The sequence below is a fragment of the Mirounga leonina genome, unplaced genomic scaffold, assembly GCF_011800145.1.
Source record: "Mirounga leonina isolate KUSES-001 unplaced genomic scaffold, KU_Mleo_1.0 Mir_176, whole genome shotgun sequence".
NCBI lineage: Eukaryota > Metazoa > Chordata > Mammalia > Carnivora > Phocidae > Mirounga > Mirounga leonina.
The window spans coordinates 24,941,146-24,964,064 of record NW_023270454.1 but is presented as its reverse complement, the minus strand read 5'-3'; the positions used below and the strand labels follow the sequence as shown (position 1 = coordinate 24,964,064).

The window sequence follows — 22,919 nt, the reverse complement described above, 5'->3', positions numbered from 1 at the left end:
AGATTTTTGAGGCAGTAAGCCTCAGTTCCATTCCTAGCTTTATTTCTAGAGTTTCCTGATATGCTCACAGAAATATCAAGCATCACAAGGGGTGTTGGCAGTTAAAATTATATGTAAATACACACAAACACACACACACACACAGTTGTACCTTAGGTTACATCTGGAATATAACCTAGACCATAGGAATTTTCTCAACTTCTTGGCCCACGTTTTATTGTATAAGATATTGGATCCAATTAGAAATTATATTAATGAAGACCATTGTCCTCATTCTCAAGTGCACTAACAAAAATGACAAAAGCATGACTAGAAGGTGAATTTTAATTTTGTTTTTTTAATTTTTAAATTCTCACTATTTACAAACATACATTCATTCCAATTACTCCATTTTTTATTTTGACATTCTTATAGAATTAAGTTAAATAAATGACCACCAAATGATCATGTATTTAAAAAATTTAAATCTGAGATATTGCACCTGGACTCTCTATAAAATATGATGATTGTTCAAGATTATTTACAGTTTTTATATTGGTTAAGTGGAGTCCCTGTTTGTCAGAATATTATAGTAAAGTGTCATGTTATCAATAAAACCATTTCCTGTGTAATTTTTTTTAAAAGATTATTTATTTATTTTGAGAGAGTGAGAGAGAGAGGCATGAGCTGGGAGAGGGACAGAAGGAGAGAATCTGTCAAGCCAAATTCCCACTGAGGGAGGAGCCCCACAAGGACTCAATCCCACAACCCATGAGATCATGACCTGAACTGAAACCAAGAGTTGGACACTTAACCAACTAAGCCACCCAGGCACCCCGTGTAATTTTTGATAATAGTTTACTTTAAATTAGTTTTAGATTCAGTTTTTAGTAGTACATTTATTTGTGTGTGGTTGACATGGTTTACAAAAGAAGAAATAATCAAATAAAAAAAATGATAAAATCATGGTATTGTATTTCATATCCCAAAGGATTGATTTCTGGCATGATATGATATTTTAAGCCAATTATAAATATCTCTTTATTTCTGTTAAAGAAGGCTATTGCTTTTCTTCATTAAGTGGAACCTCTAAGAGCAGACTTGTGCAGAATATCTTGCACCCTTTGTTCGGAGAGCTTTAATTTAATGTATTTGAGATACTGGACATGGTAAAACTCCCAAGGACTTACTTATACGTCACAAATTTATTATTTCTCTTTAATTAAATTCACATATGCTCTTAGGCAATTAAATATGCAAGAGAAAATTTTTAAGTGATGAGAAAGATTACAGGGATGGATGTACAAAAGTGAAATTTTCCAATACTGGTTACATACTGTTTTACATAAGACAAAGACAGTGGAGCAGATAAATGCTTCCTCCTAAGAGATAAGATAGTTATTACTAATTAAGAAAATGCATTTGAAGCAATTACCAAAAGATAACAGCTGTAACTCTATTCATATTTTGAGTTTCCCCCTATCTGCCAAATTGAAGTGTGGACCTCTACTCCATAACTGACTGCACTAAATTTGATCCTCACCACTTTTTTGTATTAATAGAACTACATGCTAAGTTTTGAAAGCCTAAATGACTTCCAATCCTGAAATCCAGAGATAAGCACTTTTATTTTGATATTTTATTTTTTCTCTTCATGTATATATCCATAGCTATAATAATGTAATTCATTTTAAAGATTGAAATTCAGGGTATCTTCTGATATAATAATTTAGAGAATAATTAGAGAGCGTACAAAATTATGTGGCCCTCCAATTTGATGATTTTATAATGTATTTTTCATTCTCATATATAGATACTTATTAAAAGTTGCTTTACATTATGAATAGAGCTACAGATTTATAGTAATAAGTATCTATTGTTTTTTGTTGTTTTTTTCCCTTTTTCTTTACTTCTTTTTTTAAATACTTTTTATTTTTTATTTTTTCCACATTTTAATTTAAATTCCAGTTAGTTAACACAGTGTACTATTAGTTTCAGGTGCACAATATAGTGATTCAACACTTCCATACAACCCCCGGTGCTCATCACAAGTATGCTCCTTAAATCGTGTCACCTGTTTCACCCATCCCCTCTGGCAACCATGAGTTTGTTCTCTACAGTTAAGGTGTCTGTTGTTTTTTAACCACAGCACATTAGAAACTTTCATCCTTCAATGCAAGTTAATTACTTTCTGTGTGCTCATTATATTAAAGTGCTTATAGCAGAACTCCATTTCAGAATAGAAAACTTTGCACTGCTTGCGAAACAAAATGTCATCTGCTATTCTGCAATGAGTTAAGCATCTAGAACAAGAAAGACTGATACTATTGTGAGATTAAAATAAATATTCTCACTTCTAATCTGTATCTGTTTCTGTCCTGTAGAGATTGTTGAGTTTGGACATATACAAAATTTAGTTGCAAACCTGGGCAGAAACCTGATGCAGTCTAGATTGGAAACAACAGAGAAGCAGGTGGTGTGGAGAATAACATGTAAGTTGTGAGGGGTTTCTTTGGCCCATATCACAGCACCTGCAGTTGGAGCCGAGTGAGGAAACACCAGTCCCAACTCTACTATGACTGTCAGTAGCATGCAGTATTTTTCATTAATGGAATAGCAGAATAAGATATCCATCATATGGAAATGATAGCCTTAAAAAAGTTCTCTTTAATCATATGCAGATTATAGTCATAATAAGTTGACCATTTTTCCACATTTATCAGTTTTCAATAGCAGTATTTCACAATCATTTTAGGAAATGTGTTTTTATCAGGTATCTTTGTGCAAATATTGACCCTCAGAAACCTTAATGCTTAATTATACTAAATTAATTTTTCATAATTCACCATAATTTTATATTTATTACTACAGCACATAAGGAATAAATAGTGTATAATCAGATAATTTTCCACATGATAACTGGACATTATCAAATTTTTTTCTGGAGTATTAAAATGAGATTGACTAAAATACTAGCATTTCTATTCTAGAGATAATGAAACATATAATTTCACATATGAAATACGAATTATTATTATAAAAATTCTGAATTTATACTGAAACTATTATACAGATAATAGACTTTGGAATAGTTTTATGATGGCAACATATAACAAAATTACTCATTTTTGATTCAAATATAATACACAAGGAAGATTAGACATGGATAGAAACATTCGTATACAGACAAAATGATATGACTTTGGAGCCAATAAATCCGGCTTTTTTTCTTTTCTTTTCTTTTCTTTTTTTTAATGGAAACTTTCATGTATTTGTGTGTCATCCTTGCACTGGGGCCATGCTAATCTCTGTATCATTTCAATTTAGTTTTATGTACTGCCAAGCAAGCACCAAATCTGGCTTTTAATTCTGGCTTTACTTCTAGCGCCCTTTGCATGATTTTGGTTAAATCAGTGTTTTAGCCTCGGTTTCTAAGACATTAATTAGGGGGAGGGCAAGCACCTTTCCTTATTGAATTTGACTATCATGACTGAATATCATGATTGAATGAATCAATATAATATAACTCTTTAGCACTGTGTCTATCATGTGGTAGGCACTCAAAAAATGTTAATTCCCCTAACATGTTTTTATTTTAGTGATTAGATTTGAAAATCTATAATCTCTATGTTTTGAGTTATGGAGAATATTTTAGTTGTGGGAAATTGTTGCACAAAAACAACAAATTGAACTTAAAATATCAATGATCCCTGATGAGTCTAAAGGCTTTCTTAAGGTGGAAATGTTATACTCTAATTAGAAATATGACCACAATGATAAAAACTGTTTAAAGGAAACACACGAATGGCAGCTCCAGTTTTTAAATTATATCTAAAGAAAAATTACTATATAAAACATAATTTCAAAGTATAATCATTTTACTTCCTCAGATTAACCAAAGATGAATGACAGCCATATTACTTTTAATGTGCAAAGGGATGCCAAAAAGGACATTGAAAATCACTTTAGTCCATTAAGGGTAACATTAAATCCCAATGAAATTTAAGTCTTAATTTTATAATGCATCTCAATCTGAAACCTTCATTTCTAATTAGTAATTTATTCCTTTGAACTTCCTATCAGGTTGGCTGTGCCAATCTTAAGCCCTCGATTACAATTTGTCACTTACTAATTTCTGATGTCAAGATTCAGACTACTGATGGACAACCATGTTATTCCGCTATCTGGATGTACCCCCCCCAAAAAAATCACTGATCTCAAGGACCAATAAAGCTCTATATCTTATTGACTGCTTGGCATATTCAACTCAATAGTATTTATTGGGAACTTCCAATGAAGATATCACTTTGGTTATTATATGGTTTCAAAATGTGAATTAAGAAGCACTACCAATGAGCAAAGACCTTGGACTATAGTGAGGGAGCTAAGGGAACATATATATAGATATGTGTTAGACAAGTAGAAAGACATGATCTCAATGTGTCATTAGTAAAATCTAGGTTTGTTTTGTTTCTGGAGATCAGTAACATTTAGGGTACATGCAAGCAGCAGAACCTTATGGCTGTCTAACATATTTCTCACACAAGGAATTTCCTCCTCCTTCCATCATTTTTTCAAGTGGTTTATGGGACTACCATCTACATCTCTACTCCAGCTCTATTTTCCATCCCAAATTGCAACAAACGTTTCCAACATATATGTTATTAGTAAGGAATAGTAAAATTGCAAGAGATTATAGGAACATCAATATATAGGTAACTTACTGAAAATGTTTTTAATGAGGAGAGCAATCTTGAGTAGAAAAAAGTGGGACTTTTTTTTTTTTTTTCAAACCAAGGTATACATTTTGGTTTGAATCAGTTTATGCCAAAATTATTGAGGGGCCTGGTCAAAAATCTATGTGTGATCTTTCAGGTCTGACCACAGGCAGTAGCAAAGGTTTTGCCTGGCAGACCTTGCAAAAGAAAGCTGCACTTCCTACACCGGACTTAGAGCACAACCCGTGCACTGCCATCTCTATAGAAAGTTACAGTCAAGAACTCAGGATCCCTTGGCCAGCCATGCTCTTATCTAATTACTAACCCCAAGCACCTCCATTAGGTACCTCCATCAGGAAGCTGTGTCAGAAGCACCTCTGACAGGCACCTCTGCTGAGACCTCTTTATGGGGAGAAGGGCAGGGGGAGGGACTCGAACACACTTTTTTCTACTCTGGACTCAGTATTTAGTACTTTGCCACTCCTAGCCCTTACCCATCCCTCCCCTCCTCCACCTGAGTCCATAAAACTGCAGGATCCTTTTGTTCAGCTTCTCTTGGGAGTGAGGCAATTCCTTTATCCTGGCTAGCGATTCCCCATGTCTGTGCTGATCCATCTGACCCTTGACTTGTGCCATTTCACGGAGAAAAATGGAACAGTGGGAGAGTTGGTACTTTCTCTAATTTAGCTTCTTGCTTATATTTTTACACTAAGTGACTAAAGGCTTGTATGTTACTTTCATTTTGGCTTGTTCCGTCAATCAGTCACTATGACACCCAGCAGCTGACCAAGCTCCAGCTCAAATCAGCCCTTGAAGATGTGTACCTTCTTTGAGCCTTTCTTGTCTGTAGAACTGGGATATTGATACCTTTTCATCATAAGTACAAGAGATGATATAATTAGATTTCTTAAGATAAAACTGAAACTTAATTACAGCAGTCTCAAAACCATGATTATAACTGGAAATGTGAAGGATCTCCAAAACAGTAAATAACAGTGATTGAGCATATGAATCATTTTACATTTGGTTACATTTTTATAAATATGAACAATAAATCTCACATCTTCAAAATACACATATTTTCTACAGGATGTCCTGTAGAACATCCTCTACAGGATGACTTCAAAGTCAACATATTTATATATAAACCATATTTTAATTCCAACAAAGAAGTCAACTTCACAAGATTCTTCCATTTTTACCAATAGTACTAGGTACTATATAGTATTAATAGTACTACACACCAGTCACTAGGACCCAAGCTTTTTTTTTTTTTTTTAAGATTTTTATTTATTTATTTATTAGAGAACGAGTGAGAGAGAAACAGCATGAGAGGGGAGAGGGTCAGAGGGAGAAGCAGGCTCCCTGCTGAGCCAGGAGCCCGATGCAGGACTCGATTCCAGGACTCCGGGGTCATGACCCGAGCCGAAGGCAGTCGCTTAACCAACTGAGCCACCCAGGCACCCAGGACCCAAGCTTTTGAGCCCTATTTTGTTTCTGCTTTTTCCCTGATTTATTGACAGAACATTGCTTCATGTGCATTTGTGAAAGAGACAGACCCTCACTTGCTATCTACACTGTTATATTAATAGGAATCTGACACAAAATGTCATCTTGTCTTTCCCCAACATTTCTGTAACATATTTGCAAAATAAAAGAGCAAATAAGCAAAACTTAAGCAGATGAATTCCTTACAGGCCAAATTAATATTATCAGAGGCACGTAGGCATTTTTCGGTATTGATTTAGGGACAAGAAAATTTCATTCCCCACTGTTGTCTTATACTAAGAGCCACTATGGCAATGGGGTTGATTGATTCTATGCTTCCTGAATATTATTTGTCCATTTCTGCCTTGCAGAATTGAAATTTCTGCGTATTGTTTAGAATTATTCTGTCCCTCCTAATTCTTCAAGGCCAAAGTGTGAAGTTCTCCATCAATATTTTGGTCCACTAATTCATGACCTTTTCTTCTATCAATAATTCATGTGACCCTCAACACTAATTTGGTAGTTGATGCTTTGTTATTTCATTTATTTAACAATATAAGTATTATTCAAAGTGTCTCACAGCCTTCTTAGGAATACACAATTACCACAGTGTTTTGACTAGACAACTTCAATAATAAAAAAATATATATTAATTATTTAAGTAGTATAGTTTCAAATTTGAACTGCTACCTGAATAAACTTGGTAATTAAAGCAAATTGTACAAGAAATTTCAGCATACTATTTAAGTGGGAAATTAGGCATTTCCTTTAAGTCCTGATTTATTCTTGATTTATTGTATCCTAATTTCTTTCATTTAAAGTTGCCTCCAATTTAGAAATATACTGAAGTTTTAGTTGGCTCATATAAGATTTATTTTAGTGCGTGACAAGGTCAACTCCAACTGCAACGAAAACAACACTTTTTAACTGCTATTCCACTGCACAAGGGTAACTTCTCTTTTTTTGTTGTTTTTTCAGAGGAAAGTAGATTCAAGGAAACATGGTTGCAATGGTATATTTAGATATCTGTGTGTACTGTTTCAAAGTCTTGAAAATTGATATCATTTAAAGGCTAATAAGACTTTTTTTCTAAGTACATTACATGAACAAATATATCTTTCTGTTAATGTAATCGTATTCTTTTGGGTATTCTTCATCAGATTGTAATTTGTATATTCTATTCTATTAATTTGTGTCATGGAAAACATATTTCATGTAATATTAAGAGTCTGAAATAAAAAGAACATTTTCTTGACAATTAATTTTGTGGTTTTTATTTAGAAGGTGAATATTACATTTTCTTATGAAATATTCATTGGCGTTATATATACTTCTAATTTATTTAAAAGTTGATTTTTCAGTTCTTTGTTTAATATTCAGATATAATAGGGCAAAATCTTATTAGCAAATGAAAAAAGGAATTTTAGTGAGGACAGAAGGAATGGAGTAAATGTTCCTGTGAGGGAAGGAGAACTAAATCTTACTAAATTTTTACTATTTATCTTGTGTTAGTTTAAAGATGTATGCTTCATTTTTTTTAAAGATTTTATTTATTTATTTGACAGAGAGAGACATGAGAGAGGGAACACAAGCAGTGGGAGTGGGAGAGGGAGAAGCAGGTTTCCCGTGGAGCAGGGAGCCCGATGCGGGGTTCGATCCCAGGACCCTAGGATCATGACCTGAGCCGAAGGCAGCCGCTTAACAACTGAGCCACCCAGGCGCCCGATGTATGCTTCATTTAATATAATTTTTCACAAATCTGTAAGGTAAGTTGCTGGAATTTCTTTACAAATAAAAGCTGTATTTTCTTTACAAATAAAAAGGTTGTGACTTAGAGAGATTTCATGCCTTGCCAACATTCTATTACCAAGGAACTGACAGAGCAGTAACCTCAGTGTTTCATGGGTGCATCTCTCTCTTGGGCCAGGGATTATGAAGTCTCTAAATGTCTTAATACAGCAGAGGCAATTAAATTCCTTCCACTCACCCCACAAAAAAAGCTGTTTCTAACGCAGAATTTTATCACTAAATAGTATAAATAATAGCTCCCTCTTTTATTCAGGTAAATTGCTGGAAATGAATAGCACATTTTACCAAAATATCCTGCTGGAATGTATAGGAAGTGTAGATGTATGGAGCTTAAAACACTGTTGAAGTGTAATTTTAAAAGAGTTAAAACACAATTCCAATAAAAATATAAAATTAACAGGGACAAAGATTTATTTATCTCATTAATGGGGGAATCAGCAAGATGGTAAAGCTAGCTTAAATTCCATTTGAAGAGCAGATATTTATATAATTTGGGAAAGGCATGCTGATGTAAGTTTGTGAAGTTTAACACAAAAGTAGTTGATAATTATCTTGAAGTTATCTTTTCCACAGAACAGAAATCATTTGCCTTCACATGCATATTCACAGAGTTTGTGCCCTAATAAGTAGTTAATGGACAAATTACATCACAGAGAATTGAATAATCTTTAGGTGGGAGTCTTAGTCCATACTTCAATCTGATCTTGAAAAATATGCCATTATTACATATCCTTGTAACATACATTGTCCCAAGCAATTGACTCTAGACCATCAAGCAGAAGATGGCCCCCTAGTTGGTTACCCTAACTCAAAATATGAAACAACATCATAACATATTGTAACCATGGTTTGCCCAGTTTGTTTCTCTCTAAAAATTATATTGTCCTTGTTCACCTCATACATTGAAGATTGTCTTTATTTTTGATGCCAATTTTTCTTGCCAAAAATTAAAGTAACTCTTATACCTATAAACTCTAGAATCATAGACCATATAATATGTATGAGTGAATATGCTACTAACTCATACATATTTGTTGACTCTGTAAACATTCATTGATAAGTTGTCAAAGGATCACATTCAAGCTAAATCATTAGACTTGCATATGCCATAGAGGAATAGAAATGAATAAAATAAGGGAGGAATTAATATCTGCCTTTGGGACAATAGCTAGTTAATTATTTTTAGACAAAAATTATAAAATCACAATGCATTTCACCCATTGAAAGAAGGTTTTATAAATCACAATAATGTCAGCATAAATATATTTGAACATTGGTTATATAAATTTAAGAATGTTTGCTAGAGTTATCTATCATAAATATAATTCATTTTCAGTAGGAAAAACGGTAATTTATAAGCAATTACCAATTAACATGCTTCATTAATATAACTGATTTCACATACCTCTGCATCAAGTTCCTTGAGTGAACAAAAAATTTTTTAAAAAAAGTGTTCTTTATTAGTAGTGTTTTTGTCTTATTTTAATAGTGTATACTGTTAGGAAGAAAATATATGATAAATTCCCAGCCTCTGCCAAAATCCTGCTAATTGAACAGAAATGAAATAACAAATCCTTGAAGGAACAAGAAAATTTGATTTTACAACTTCTTTTCTTTTTGGTTATCACTTCTAATACGCTTCTTAAATTTCCCTCTCTAAAACATTGAGTACTCAGAAGGATAACGTTAATAGCATATTTGAATACTGTTACAAAACAGAGATATCTATGACACTATTTCTTTATTTTAGATTAAACTGTAACTTTTGCTTCTTGCACAAAAGGAGAAAGATAAAGTAAGAATCAACAACTACTGTTAAAGTGAATGGGCTGTCTTTCTATATTAAACGATCTTGACCTATTATGCCTTAAATTATATAACAAGATTTTGATTTTGAACCCTATGATTGTTGATGGCTGTGAAGCAATTATACCAAGAATTGCCCCTCAGTTTTTTAAAAATAAATTGTGTAGTCATATATAGCTCTTACAAGATGGGCATTATTTAAAAGGTTAGGAATAAGTTAACTATAATTAGAGGGCAATGAAAAGTCTACTGTGAAATGAATGGTATGGACTTTAGGAGGTCTGTAAGATCAATTGGTATTAGTTAGACATCCTTTAAATGGTGCTTGCTATTCTCCTTTGATATGAAACAGAAAAGTTGCTTAAAATTTTATAGATGTATTATTTGTTTAAATTATAGTTCTATCTGCAAATATGGAACAAGGTGACTAGAGAAAGATAAACTGTAAAGAGAACCAAAATTATTATTGAAATTTTGCAGTTAAAAATCAACTTAAACATCATCTTGTGTATAAGTATAAATATATTGGTTTCTCTTGTGTTGCAAAGTAAGTAAATATATTTTTTAAATGATACATTTCAATGTTTGGCAAATATTAAGTATCCATCCATCATCATCATTGTGTTATATGTTATAAATGTAAATGTACACCTCTATAATCAAATAAAAGAACCTGGTTTTATTTAATGTATTCAAGCCCTTGATCAATATATTAATAATTTGAAGCCCTTTATTAACCTATTATCTTTGCTAACTCTTATACATAACTCCATTAAATATACCATGCTACCTCAAGCCTGATGTACTCTTTCCTAGCAATACCTGTCTGCCACTCCTTCATCTAGCTCTAGTCTCCACCATAAGACTAGTGTATTTTTAGAAGTCTTCTGTGACTCTGCAACTTAAATTTGACTTCCCTTTTCTATTATTTATATATTTGCATATATGTAAACAAATATGTATAGATGGCCTCCAACTTACGATTTTTCAACTTTATCATGGTGTGAAAGCAATACACATTTTGTAGACACCATACTTCAAATTTTAATTTTGATATATTCCTGGGTTGGCCCAGCGTGGTACTAATACTCTCTGGTGATGCTGAGCAGCAGTGAGCCATAGCTCCAAGTCAGGAAGATCTGTATTTATGAAACTTTCATACTGCATTATTAAATATAATGTAGTTGTATTCTTTTTTGATTCCTTTAATCTGTGAGATTTTTCAAGACTGGAATGGTGTCTCTTATAGGTATATCCTCAGCATTTAACTGAGTGCCTGGAAAAGCGTACCAGTTAAATCAATATTTGTTGAATACATGAAGATTAAATAATGACCAAATATGTATTGCCCCTCATCTTTTTCTCCCCCCCTTATTGCATATGATAGGAGATTAAATTGAAACTATAGTAAAAAATCAATATGCTTAATGAGAAATGTTATTAAAGAAATGGAATCCAGAAATTGTTGAGGCATGTTAGGCTTAAATGATTGACTGCCAATAAACATCAGTTGATTGATAACCCTGCATGTAGCTACAGGAAGTAAATAAAGTCTCTAGCAATATATTGAATATAAAAAGTATACAAATAAACTCAATAATGCATAATTATGAATATTAGGAATATCACTATGTCATTTGTTATTTGCACATTTGAATTTTATTATCTCCTAGGTGTCAGTACAAGGCTAACATCATAATCCAAAGTTGAATATGTAAAGGTCCTTGAGCTCAGAGTTTCTAGTCTAGAGAAGAAAGGCAAGAATGTTAATAGTTCTATTATATGCAACAAGTATGGTAATTGCTAGACAAAGAACTTGAAAAAAAAAGTCAAATTTAGGCATAAGAAGCATTTATCTATTTGTAAAGAATTCATTGGATTTAGGTAAATTAAAAAGACAAGGGAAGGTTTTCCAGTAGAGAGAAGAATGTGTTTGAGAATGGTAATAATAACACAACCTAATAGTCAGAAAGCAGCTAGTGTTTTGGAGGGGTTGTAGGAAAGAATGAATATGTATGAATAGTATGAAGAATTAATAAAGAAATAGACTTTCCAGAATAAGCTAAATAATTTGAATCTTTTTCTTTTTTTCATGAAAGCTACAAACAGCCATTAAAGGGTTTTAAAGAGGAATGCAAAATGGCCAAATGTAAATTTTATGAGGAGCTGTCTGCCTGTAATATGAAGTGCAGGTTTAAATGGAGGGGCAGTCTCAGTAGGAAAGGATCAAGTTTGAAGGTGAGAAATTATAAACTTAAACTAAGGCAGCCATAGTGGAAATGAGATGACAGAAGAGATTTAAGATAAATTTAAAAAGTTAAATTTACAAGGTTTTGTAACAGATCAGATTTGAGGGACAAATTGAGAGAGAACTTGAGCAGGACTCAGTTTTCTGGCTACATTGACATGGAATAGGAAACACTGCAAATGTTGCAGGTTTGAGGATAAAGATAATTGGTCTGGATTTTGATGTGGGAAACAGAGGCAAAAGAAGAATTAAATTTCCTTACTATTTAGAGCCCACTGACAAGTCCTTGAAACAGGCAGAGTGACATTCCTCTTAGAGCTCAGCTGCTGTTAATACTTCATTAAGGGCAGAGGCAATCCTAGCACAACCCACAGAATCCTGTAAGTCTAACATATAAAAATTCCTTTGGAGACTTCCTTTATCTCTACCCCTCAAAATACATGATGGCAATCAGCCCCCAAGCATATGGCCCACCGATATACATCTGAAGGGTCTCATGACTATGGTTTTACTAGACAGTAATAAATGACCTTTTCCCAACAATAGCTAGCCCCTTCAAGGTCCTGGAAACCTTGCTTCCAAAATTCCTTAGAGACTTATGCTATCCCTAACCCCCTCCCAACTTGAAAGTATTTACTCAGCCACTCCTCCATGACTCCAGTGCAGTCTTTCTGCCCACGGGTCCTGTCCCTGTCCTTTAATAAAACCACCTTTTTGCTCCAAAGATGTTTCAAGAATCCTTTCTTGGACATCAGCTCTGAACCCCAACATCTTTCTTTCATCAGATTTCACACATTCAAACAAAAAACAAAAAACAAAAAACAAAAAAAAAAGAAAGAGAGAAAGAGGAGAGAAATTTTCAATAGAATTATAACTTAGAATGTAGCTTAAATATAGTAGTTGAAGCCATGGGTTCAGACATATGATGAAAAAAAAATAGCTTCATCAATTTAAGAATGAATCTATATCGATATTTAGCAAAAGTTCTTATTGAGAAAAAAAGAATGTCATAGTAGTCATGTTTCTGTGTTAATATTATTCATAAACTTATTAAAATAACATGATGTCACAACTTTGAAAACTGAACCTGAAATTTTAAAAATAAAAAAAATACATAACCTACCACATACAAACTAGTATGTGAATATTTCATTCACCAATCCACACATGAGCATTTCATTTTTATATATTGCTATTTGCAAGAGTAAGTTCCAAAAAAATATGGCCAAAGATATTTTAAAATATTTTTTAAATTACTGATTTTAATACTTTCTTAAGAAGTGAATTGTAATATTCAGTGTTCCATTATATAATCAGAACAAAGTAATTTAGGAATAATATTCATTTTAAAGCAGCATGCTCTTAGGCAATGTTTATGATCACATGTAATTTCACCCATTTAACAATTATATAGGTGGAAAATGAATGCATGCTGCATATTTGGTATTTGTGGAAGAAATCCAACATCTTTAGCTTTGCCAATGCTCCTTGCTTTCTTTGGCTTAGAAGATTTCGAATTGTAAATATTCTCCAATTCCCCTGGATTTTAAGAGCCACAATGGCCTCAGGCTTATATTAAAAATAAATTAGTGATAAAAATTACATGGTGAATGATGTATTATATTACAAACATTAAATGTCTACATTTTTCGTTAAGGGGATAAAAGAAATGGATTGTTTATAGCCTAGCAAAGAGAAAAGCCAATAACTTCCTTTTTAATAACTAGTTTTGATGTTATACTCCAATAGGTTCCAGATTAAAATAGAACACTATAGGTTTCTAAAAAGTTAAAATGAAATCTTGCTAACAAAATTGTTCTTATTGGTGAACATAATTTGGGTTATCAAAGAATAGCCTAAAGGTTAAAAATGTCCCTTTTGTATATATGAGAACTTTAAAATTCATAGATTTAAGGGAAAAAGCTGTATCTTTACACTGCTGTAAGTATTAAAACTGAGTAATGGAGTCAGAATTCTCTACTGCTAAAATCACTTCTTTCAGTCTTTGGGAACTAAGCATGACTTGGGGATTTGACTTCTAAATTTGAAGTTCAGTACATATTCTGAATCATTTTTTTTTAATCAGAATAAGGTATAGTATTCTATATTAAGCATTCAATGGCTTTAAAAATGCAGACATGTTAAAATAAAAATACAATAAAATAAAACTTTATTTTATTAAAGTTTTTAATTTTGATTAATTTTTTTTATTATGCTGTGATATGTTATCTCCCAGTGTTCATCTTGCCAGCTACATACTTATGAGGAGATCTAGCATTAAAAACAAACAAAAACTAATATGCACACTGCCACACCTGCAATTGGATTTTGATTTGAATTAAAGTGATTATTTCAACTGGTTTATTGTCTATGTTTATCTATCATTTTTTAAGAGAATGCTTTGCTTTAAGTGGATGTTAACTGTACATGGTGAGAATTGCTTCAGATAAGCCAGAGGGATAGAACTATCTTTTTTCTTTTTTCTTTTATTTATTTGTCAGAGAGAGAGAGAAAGCACAAGCAGGGAGCCCGTGAGGGGCTTGATCTTAGGACACTGGGATCATGACCTGAGATGAAGGCAGACACCTAACCAGCTGAGCCACCCAGGCATCCCAGGATAGAACTATCTTAAGAATGATCAGAGAAACTGCTGAATCACTGAACTCTTATCTCTGAAACTAATAATACACTATATATTAATTAATTGAATTTAAATAAATTTAAAAAAAAGAATGATCAGAAAAAAATCATTAGATTGAAAAATAAGTAAATAAATAAAACTTAGTAGAATATTTAATGAGAGGCCTATAAATGCAAAATTCACAATCAAAGAAATAAGATGAGGACTGATAAAACTACCAAAGGAATAGAGGTGGTGTGCAGAGGTGCTCAGATTTGAATTCAGATGGATAATCATATTTAATCAATGCTGAAAAACAAAACAAAATAAAAGTATAAAGAAAAAAGTAGAATGTCTTCTATCCTCTTAGATGGCCGTGGATAGAGAAGTAGAGATTGCTCTCCTGCTCCTCCTTTGTAACAGAAGGCTGAGCAGTATGCCTAGCTAAACAGTGGTATTTAGTCTCCCTAGTACAGTTATTGCAGTTATTGCTCATCGGTGACCCATAAAAGGTTGCGGGACTTCCAGGAATAAGTTCCTTTATCTTTTACCTGCTTTGTACTGCTGTGGCTCTGGACTGTAGAATGATGGAATATAGATTGGTGGCTGGAGCTCCAACAGCCCTCTTGATCCCTGAGATGACCTTAACGATAAAAGCCAAGCTCTTGGAATGCCAGAAAAGAAGATAGAAGATTGAGGTCCAGATGCTTCATGGAGCAATCTTGCCAGCTATGGAAGGTATATTTTATGAAAGAATAAACTCCTGTGAATTTAATCCATGTTTTTCCTAGTCTCTTCTAAATGCAAGGCACAATTACTAACAGGTTAGACAGATGTAAAAGAAACAAAAATCACAGAATGAATGTTAAGATGGGAAAAAAATAAGGAATCTACAAAGCCAATGTATTAAATTCACATGAACTTTTAACAGTTCCAACTTTTAATCTCAGTGATGTAAGCCACAGTATCATTTGTAAGAAAACGGTTTCATGCAGTATTTAAGCCAACTTGACTTTCATGTTAGGAGAATGCCAGACACAGTAAATAAAATGCAGCACCTAACTAAAGTTAAATTTCAGACAGACAAGAATGATTCTTATATGAAGTATATCCCATGCAATATTTGGTACATACCTATAGTGAAAAAAATATTTATTGTATATCTGAAATCCAAATGTATCTGTGAGTTCTGCATTTTATCTAGCAAGTCTACCTTTAAAGTTGTTGAAAGTCATAATAATATAAATTACATCAGGTTATTTCAAAATAATATTTTCATAGGGCTTTACATTTGTTATTAAGCATGATCAACATGCCATATTGAATCAAACTACTGATAGTGATAAAATAAATAACATATTTTATGTTCAATCTGGTATGCACCATTGAATCTTATGACAATCCCTCCTTTTGCAGATGAAGAGACTGTAACTTAAATTGCTTCAATCAATTCATTGTGATTGCATAGCTAATAAGTGGCAAAACTAGGATTGGAATCTAAGAACCAGCTCAAGAGAAGCAAGGTCAACAGGAGAGTCATGTTCTAAACCTCAAAGCTCCTCATCTGCATTCCCTGGTCATAGCTCATCGGACCAGGATTAGGACTCAGGCTCAGTCACAATAATGCCAGAATTGTAGTTTGTGTGCCAAGTTGCACCCAAAGCAGAAAGATCAAAGTAAAGCAATTATCTATTGCAGGAACTTAGGCAGAAAAAGGACTGAAGACACATATACGATGGAAAATATATGAATGTATAGTAGCCGAGTGGATTTAATGGCATATTTTCAGAGCAGAGATTAATACAAGATTGCTAATAGGAAGTTAAGTCAGTATAATTCCTAAAGCTGCATTGAATAGAAAAAAAAAAAAAAAAAAAAAAAAAAAACCTTCCAGTTTCAGTGACTACAACTGGAACAAATTTGGTGGGGGCATTTCCTGTTAGTTCCCAAACTCTCTTACTACCATATGTGTCCTAACATTGAATTCCTGTTGTTTTAGGCAGGTTGAGTATTTCTGGGCTGTTGAAACCTATATTAGGAAGAAGAGAAGAAAAAGGAAGAGGAGGAGGACAAGAGAGAAGAAAAAGCAAAGAACATTTACCCTGTGACATAGAGTATTACCAGTTTAAAAATACTTTATCTCATTAGTTCTCATGCAAAAATGAGTTCATTCTACTGTTATCTTCAATTTACAGATAAGGAAGCTGGGCATAGGGCAGTTAAATACCTTGAGGACATATCACTCCCAAGAGACTGAATATTAATTGGAATCCAGACAGTCTGAATCCCCAGCCCATTTTGCAAACCACTGTGTCACTGCTTCCAGTAGTTCAGTAGTGTTCTTTTATTCATTGGGTCCAAAACAGAAGATAGGCCAAATGAAAGGCTTCTAACATCAAGTGAATATCAATCAGCCCTACACATAATAGCACAGACTATAAAACCTATTAGTAATGGATAGGGGCCAGAATTATTTGGGATACATTTTGCAAAGGGTAGCAGAAAATGACAGACCATCTCACTTCCATGCAGCGGTGAAGCTCAAGAACTGAAGTCAATCATGCCATATAAACATTCCAGCACTACCACGTATTCCTTCAACAACCTTGGATGAACAATGCTCTTAGCATAAATCCCCACATATGCAAATGAGGGTAAGATTCATTGCTTAAAAAAAGCTTCCCTGCTTCATGGAGTTGTCTTTAGGGCTAATAAGGTAATGAAGTAGTGACATAATGAGAATTAATATGAATCTATCCTACTAAATAAATAAAATTATATTTGCAATGCATGGAGGGAGATTAAAAACGTACTCACAGGATTTCTTCTGCACTTAAGAATGGGAATAAGTGGATATAAAAAAAGGAGGGGTAATTATGCTTTTAAAAAATGTTTATATTATTTTAATCTTTTGCAATCAGAAAGCATTTATGTGTTGCCTAGGTAAATATATGTTAAATCCTACCTAATATATATTAAAGAATCAGAAAGAATATTGAAAATTGTCATCAATTTCTTTGACATGAAAAACACTTATAATTTTAACCTTACATAATTTAATGGGAATTAAACCCACTCTTGTGGGAACAAATATATACTTTGGTATAATTTACACCCAATATACTTGGGTATAAAACTGACTCATATCTGGAAGTTTTGAAAGTCCTCTTTGCTTATAAACAAAGAATGTATTTTACAATATAGTAAGGTCATCTTGATCTTTCAACACATCCAAAATCTATATCTAATGATAAACATACATTTTAAGAAGATATAACTACGGATGTTTCTCAATTTATTAAACCCATAAAACTATTTAGACGACATTCTTAGAGGCAAACAATAGAACCCATTCTAGCTAGTTTTGAGCAAGAATGCCATTTAATGAAGATATTAGGGAGGTCATAGGATATCCAGCACTGAGTGTCATCCTTAGGGAATGAGAAGCCAGGAAAAAAGCACAAGCCGCATATTGAGATTGACCCATGAAGATCCAATTGAAGCTGAATACTGACCAATTCCAGAACTTTCATCACTGTTGTCCTTGCAAGTAAGATCTGCTGCCACAGCACTCACCAGGAAGGACAGATGGGGAGAGTGAATTCCGTAAAGCACCTGCGATTCCCTGCTCTTGCTTACACAATGAAGTCTTGGGTCAGCAGTGTCTTTGCCTTATTCATATATCTGCTCCCTAACTGCAAAGAAGGCTAATTAAGTCAGACTGTGGTTTCTAGTTTGGGAAAGCAAAGAACCAAAGCACTGCCAAAATATTTGAAGGGTTGTTCAAAAGATGTTGAGTAATCAGATGACATATCAGATGTCCACTAGAGACAGTACTGACTTTCTCTTTCTCTCTCTCTCTCTCTCTCTCTCTATATATATATATATATTCACACATACATGTAATAAACTATATAATATAATATATATGTATTATAATACTATATGGCTGACTATACAATAGCTTATTATATTTAATGCAGTTATACATATATATAAAAACTATATAGTTAGCTTATTAACTATAATAAAGTCTACATACAGATGGATAAATAGATATAGATAAATAATTTATTTCCATGGTGAAGTCCTTATTTTATAGCAGACTTTAAACAGGTTAAGTATAAAACAAAACACAAGTAATATTTTATAACTTTTACTTCACACCTTAGTTATTGGTAAATGCATGTAAATGAAAACACCAGTGGTATACTGGAAAATTAAATAAATATCCCTTTCAAAGATATCCCTGCAGTTTCATTTGGAATGTTGAAAGTTATACGTATACTATAGGTTATGAATGCTTGTCCAATTTATTTAAATATGACTTGTAATGAAATCAAAACTTTTTAAATCTTAAAAATGTTTTTGAAATTCTCAAAATTTCAAAATGAAATTTATGAAATGTAACCAAAATAACTTTATCCAATAAAAATCAATTTATTGATGTCAGAATTTATCTCATGCTTACATATATTTTGGACACCTAACTTATCTATAATCATTTTCTTAGAAATTTCAAGTTTCTAGAACAGAGTCAGAAGTTAGGAAGTAAACAAAATAACACAAGATCCAGGCAAAAGAATGTGCCCATTTTTACAATTTTTCCACAGATTACTCATAGCATACCCTTCCTTACTGAAACAATTCAAATGAGCTTATTTTGAGGTATTCAAACCACAGCACCATAGAATACATGGGCCATGTATTCAAACCACAGCACCATAGAATACATGGGCCTCTGGACATAACATGGAAAACTTGATAGTAGGAATGAAGGTAGAAAATAAAAGATAAAATGTAGACATAACAACATATAAGCAAACCCATGTCTCTCAAAGACTGTCGAATACTGCTAAAATTATAGCTATTCTAATGCACAGTGTTCTTGATATCTTAAGAATTAAGTATTATTCTCCATATACTCTCTGAAGAACTTTCACATATATAAACAAATTTAGGAAAAAAATTATTAAATAAAAAAATTAAAATTGGAAAGCTTCTGTTTTGAATCATTTGAGGACATTAAACAACAATATTAGTAAGATGTAATACATAAGAGTGACTCTCTTGGACCTGTGTTTTAGAGTTCTTTATGCTGCTTTCTTTGGAGATTTCTTTATGAAACAACAAAGAATGAACAAACAGGTGATGGCTTTCTTGAGCAATAATAAAAAAGTAACTGAAATTTATGTGCATGGAGATCATAAAATCCCAAAATCACTAAGACAAAGGATTGCCCTACGTCATTTCCAGGGCATCCCATAACACACAATTTTTACGTCTTTTCATCATCTAGGATGATGTATACTTTTTAACCCTCACTTGGAACACATAACATGAAAGGTACAGATGAATACCCTGTTTCTGTTTCATTTTCAAAGCTGTACCCTTTCAAATTAAGTTTAAGATTCTGGGTCTCTAGGAGTGAACCTGATTGGAGAAATTTATTCCAATTTCATTCTAGAAAAATAAACCATTTATTGCTTGATTAATGTTTATTATTTCTAATACACTATGAAGTATTTGAAGCAAAAACTGTCTTTACCCAATCTAACACCTCACAAGCTTTAGGCTGTTGCTCACCCATAATAGCAAATACATAAAGATTAATTGTTGATAATTGTAGAAATCCTGACAATCAGACAGAATTGGTTTAAGTTCATATGATCCCACCAATACAGGGCTACATAACCTGATTACTACATCTACACAAGTGATTTGGATAATTTCAAACGATCTATAGTGCATCTACCAGTCACTAGTGTGGATATGACAATGTTCCAATAATCTTCTTCTACTCTACATCCGATATTCATTAAGCTGCTCAGACTTCACAAAGTCTAGAGTATATCACATGAAACACACAAATTATAAAGCAACATCTATTTATGTACTCACATTGATGTCTTCCAAATCTAAATTATTTAGAATAATATTGTTCCTTTGCCAGATGATGGGGGGTCTCGGTGCCCCCCGAATGGCACAGCTCAGAACAGCACTTTGCCCCACAGTTGCCGTTGTAATGCTTAGTTTCTGATCCTCAGGCAGACTCAACTGGATAACCTCTGGAAAGATAAAGGGTCAGTAATGTTGATGAGCATGTAGTTTTATAAGGTTAATTAGTATAAAGTCTCTGAATAGTAGTAATTAAGGCTTTTAGTTTGAATAAAATGGAAAAAAGCTTGTGATGAAATGGAAAAAAAGAATAAATTGTTTCCAATAAAAGGTCAGAATGACATTTCAATTTAACTGATTGACAAGCATCCTCGTGAGGAAAAGAACTATGAAACATGAAATGAATATCAGAAGTAGAGTTATAATAAGCCTGGCAGATTGCACCCAAAAGAGAGATAAATTATTTAACTGCCAAATCGACATGTAGTGTGTCATCGGCATTGAAATAAAAATGATGTTGTTTATTCACTGATAGATTTATATTGTAGGTGAGGTGAGATCATTGCTGGCTGGCTTCAGAGAACGCTAGCATAGCTGAATGGGTAAAATGCATCATTCTGCTGGGAAACATAAATTGACTGTAAAGGGATAAGATTTATTTGGGAAGTTGACAGAGGGAAAACTGAAGTTCACCAACCAAACAGCAATTAAGTGAAATGCTGTCAGCTGCCTTTATCAGCCAGACAATGTTGGGACAGTACAGTTGCTTCCTGATCCTTAAATTTTAAAGTTAAATATAATATTTTAACTATTTAACATATTTCTCCTAATAATTATGCCAAACCAGAAAATATAATTTGTAATCTGGATCTGGCTTTCCTTTTGTGTTTTCAGGCAATCTTTACCAGTTATGGGAATTAATAAGTCTGTCATTGTGGATTGTCATGAGAGATGACTAGATAATCCTACTGGTTTTCATCCATGCGAAAGCTTCCCGTTAGTCTTCATCAGTTCACATTCACAGACACTAACTTTTCTACACTGACTACATTTTGACTTTGCTCAGTCTTAGCCAGGTTAGAATATCACAAATCAATATTCTGAAATGAAATTTCCATGGGTGGGGGGGGGCAATGATGGTCTTTTGTTTCTTCGTTGTGATTGATGATATTTTTCATGGGGGCATTGAGTATAGAAAAGCTGTGGCTTTTAATTTGCAATAAATATGTATCAGGTGCAATCTTTGCTGTCTCCTCTGCAAACCCCTCTCCTTTCCTTTCACCATTCTACCTTCTTTTTCTCTCTTTCTGAATCCCATGTCATCTTGAGAAGAAAGAGAAATGCCAATCAAATATATTTTATAGAATGCAACTATTCGGTAAACAGTTACTTTATTTTTTGGTAGCATCACAAATTGTCATGCCAAAAATGGCATAAATTTTTGTATTGAAAGACCAGGATTGAACATACAATCTCCCACATGCAATGTTAAATGATCTTTGTTGTCAGGAACCCTGCCTGCCGCACCATTAGCTGATGAATATAAATGAAATAAACTGACTCTTACTTGTTGTATAAGATCTAGTGTTTAAATCTAAAAACCTTAATGACTGAAGGCAGCAGTGTTTTGCATTGTCAAAGAAGGAGGTAGGCATGCCTTTGAAATTGAAAAACCCTATGAGAGAGACTGGGCCCAATTTATTATTTTTGTCATAACATCACTTATAGAAATGATACAAATTGTTAACAAGGACCTTGCTCAGTCGTTAGTATTGACAGCCTAATGTTCCTTAATGACATTTATCCCTATTCACATTTTATTTCAATGATTCTTGAGCAATAGAACATAGGTAATATGCTTAATCTTTTCTTTAATACTCATACTTTTTCTTTCTTTCTTTCTTCTTTCTTTCTTTCTTCTTTCTTTCTTTATTTCTATAAAATCACTAAAATATATTTGGCCAATTAGGCATAGAAAACATTTGAAATTTGCAGACACAGTGTTTCTTTAGGTCTTTTTTTAAAAAGATTTTATTTATTCATTTGAGAGAGAGAGAGAGCGAGGGGGGTAGGGGCAGAGAGGAAGAGAGAGAATCTCAAGCAGACTCCTCACTGAGGACGGAGCCTAATGTGGAGCTCAATCTCACAACCCTAGATCATGACCTGAGCTGAAGTCAAGAGTTGGACACTTAACCAACTGAGCCACCCAGGCGTCCCTAGGTCTTTTTTTTAAATATTACAAACTTATAGAAAAAGGGAGAATTATAAAAGTAATAACATCATGTAGAGTATTATAAGGATTATTAATAAGTTTTCATTAACATTTCTGAATTCCAGCTTCTGGTTTCTCATA

General features: G+C 33.1%; 1 protein-coding gene and 1 non-coding gene across 4 annotated transcripts in view; both read right to left on the bottom strand.

Annotated features, from left to right (window-relative positions):
- The window catches only part of FSTL5 (follistatin like 5), a 684,607-nt gene that overhangs the window by 231,149 nt on the left and 430,539 nt on the right, over window positions 1-22,919 (bottom strand). For all 3 annotated transcript variants that reach the window (XM_035022792.1, XM_035022794.1, XM_035022795.1), the window contains exon 6: window positions 20,570-20,736. In XM_035022792.1, coding sequence (XP_034878683.1) covers window positions 20,570-20,736 — 167 coding nt within the window. The remainder of the gene's footprint in view (window positions 1-20,569; window positions 20,737-22,919) is intronic.
- LOC118022619 lies at window positions 3,228-3,330 on the bottom strand. The gene has a single exon (XR_004682534.1). It is a non-coding gene; the product is annotated as a U6 spliceosomal RNA (small nuclear RNA).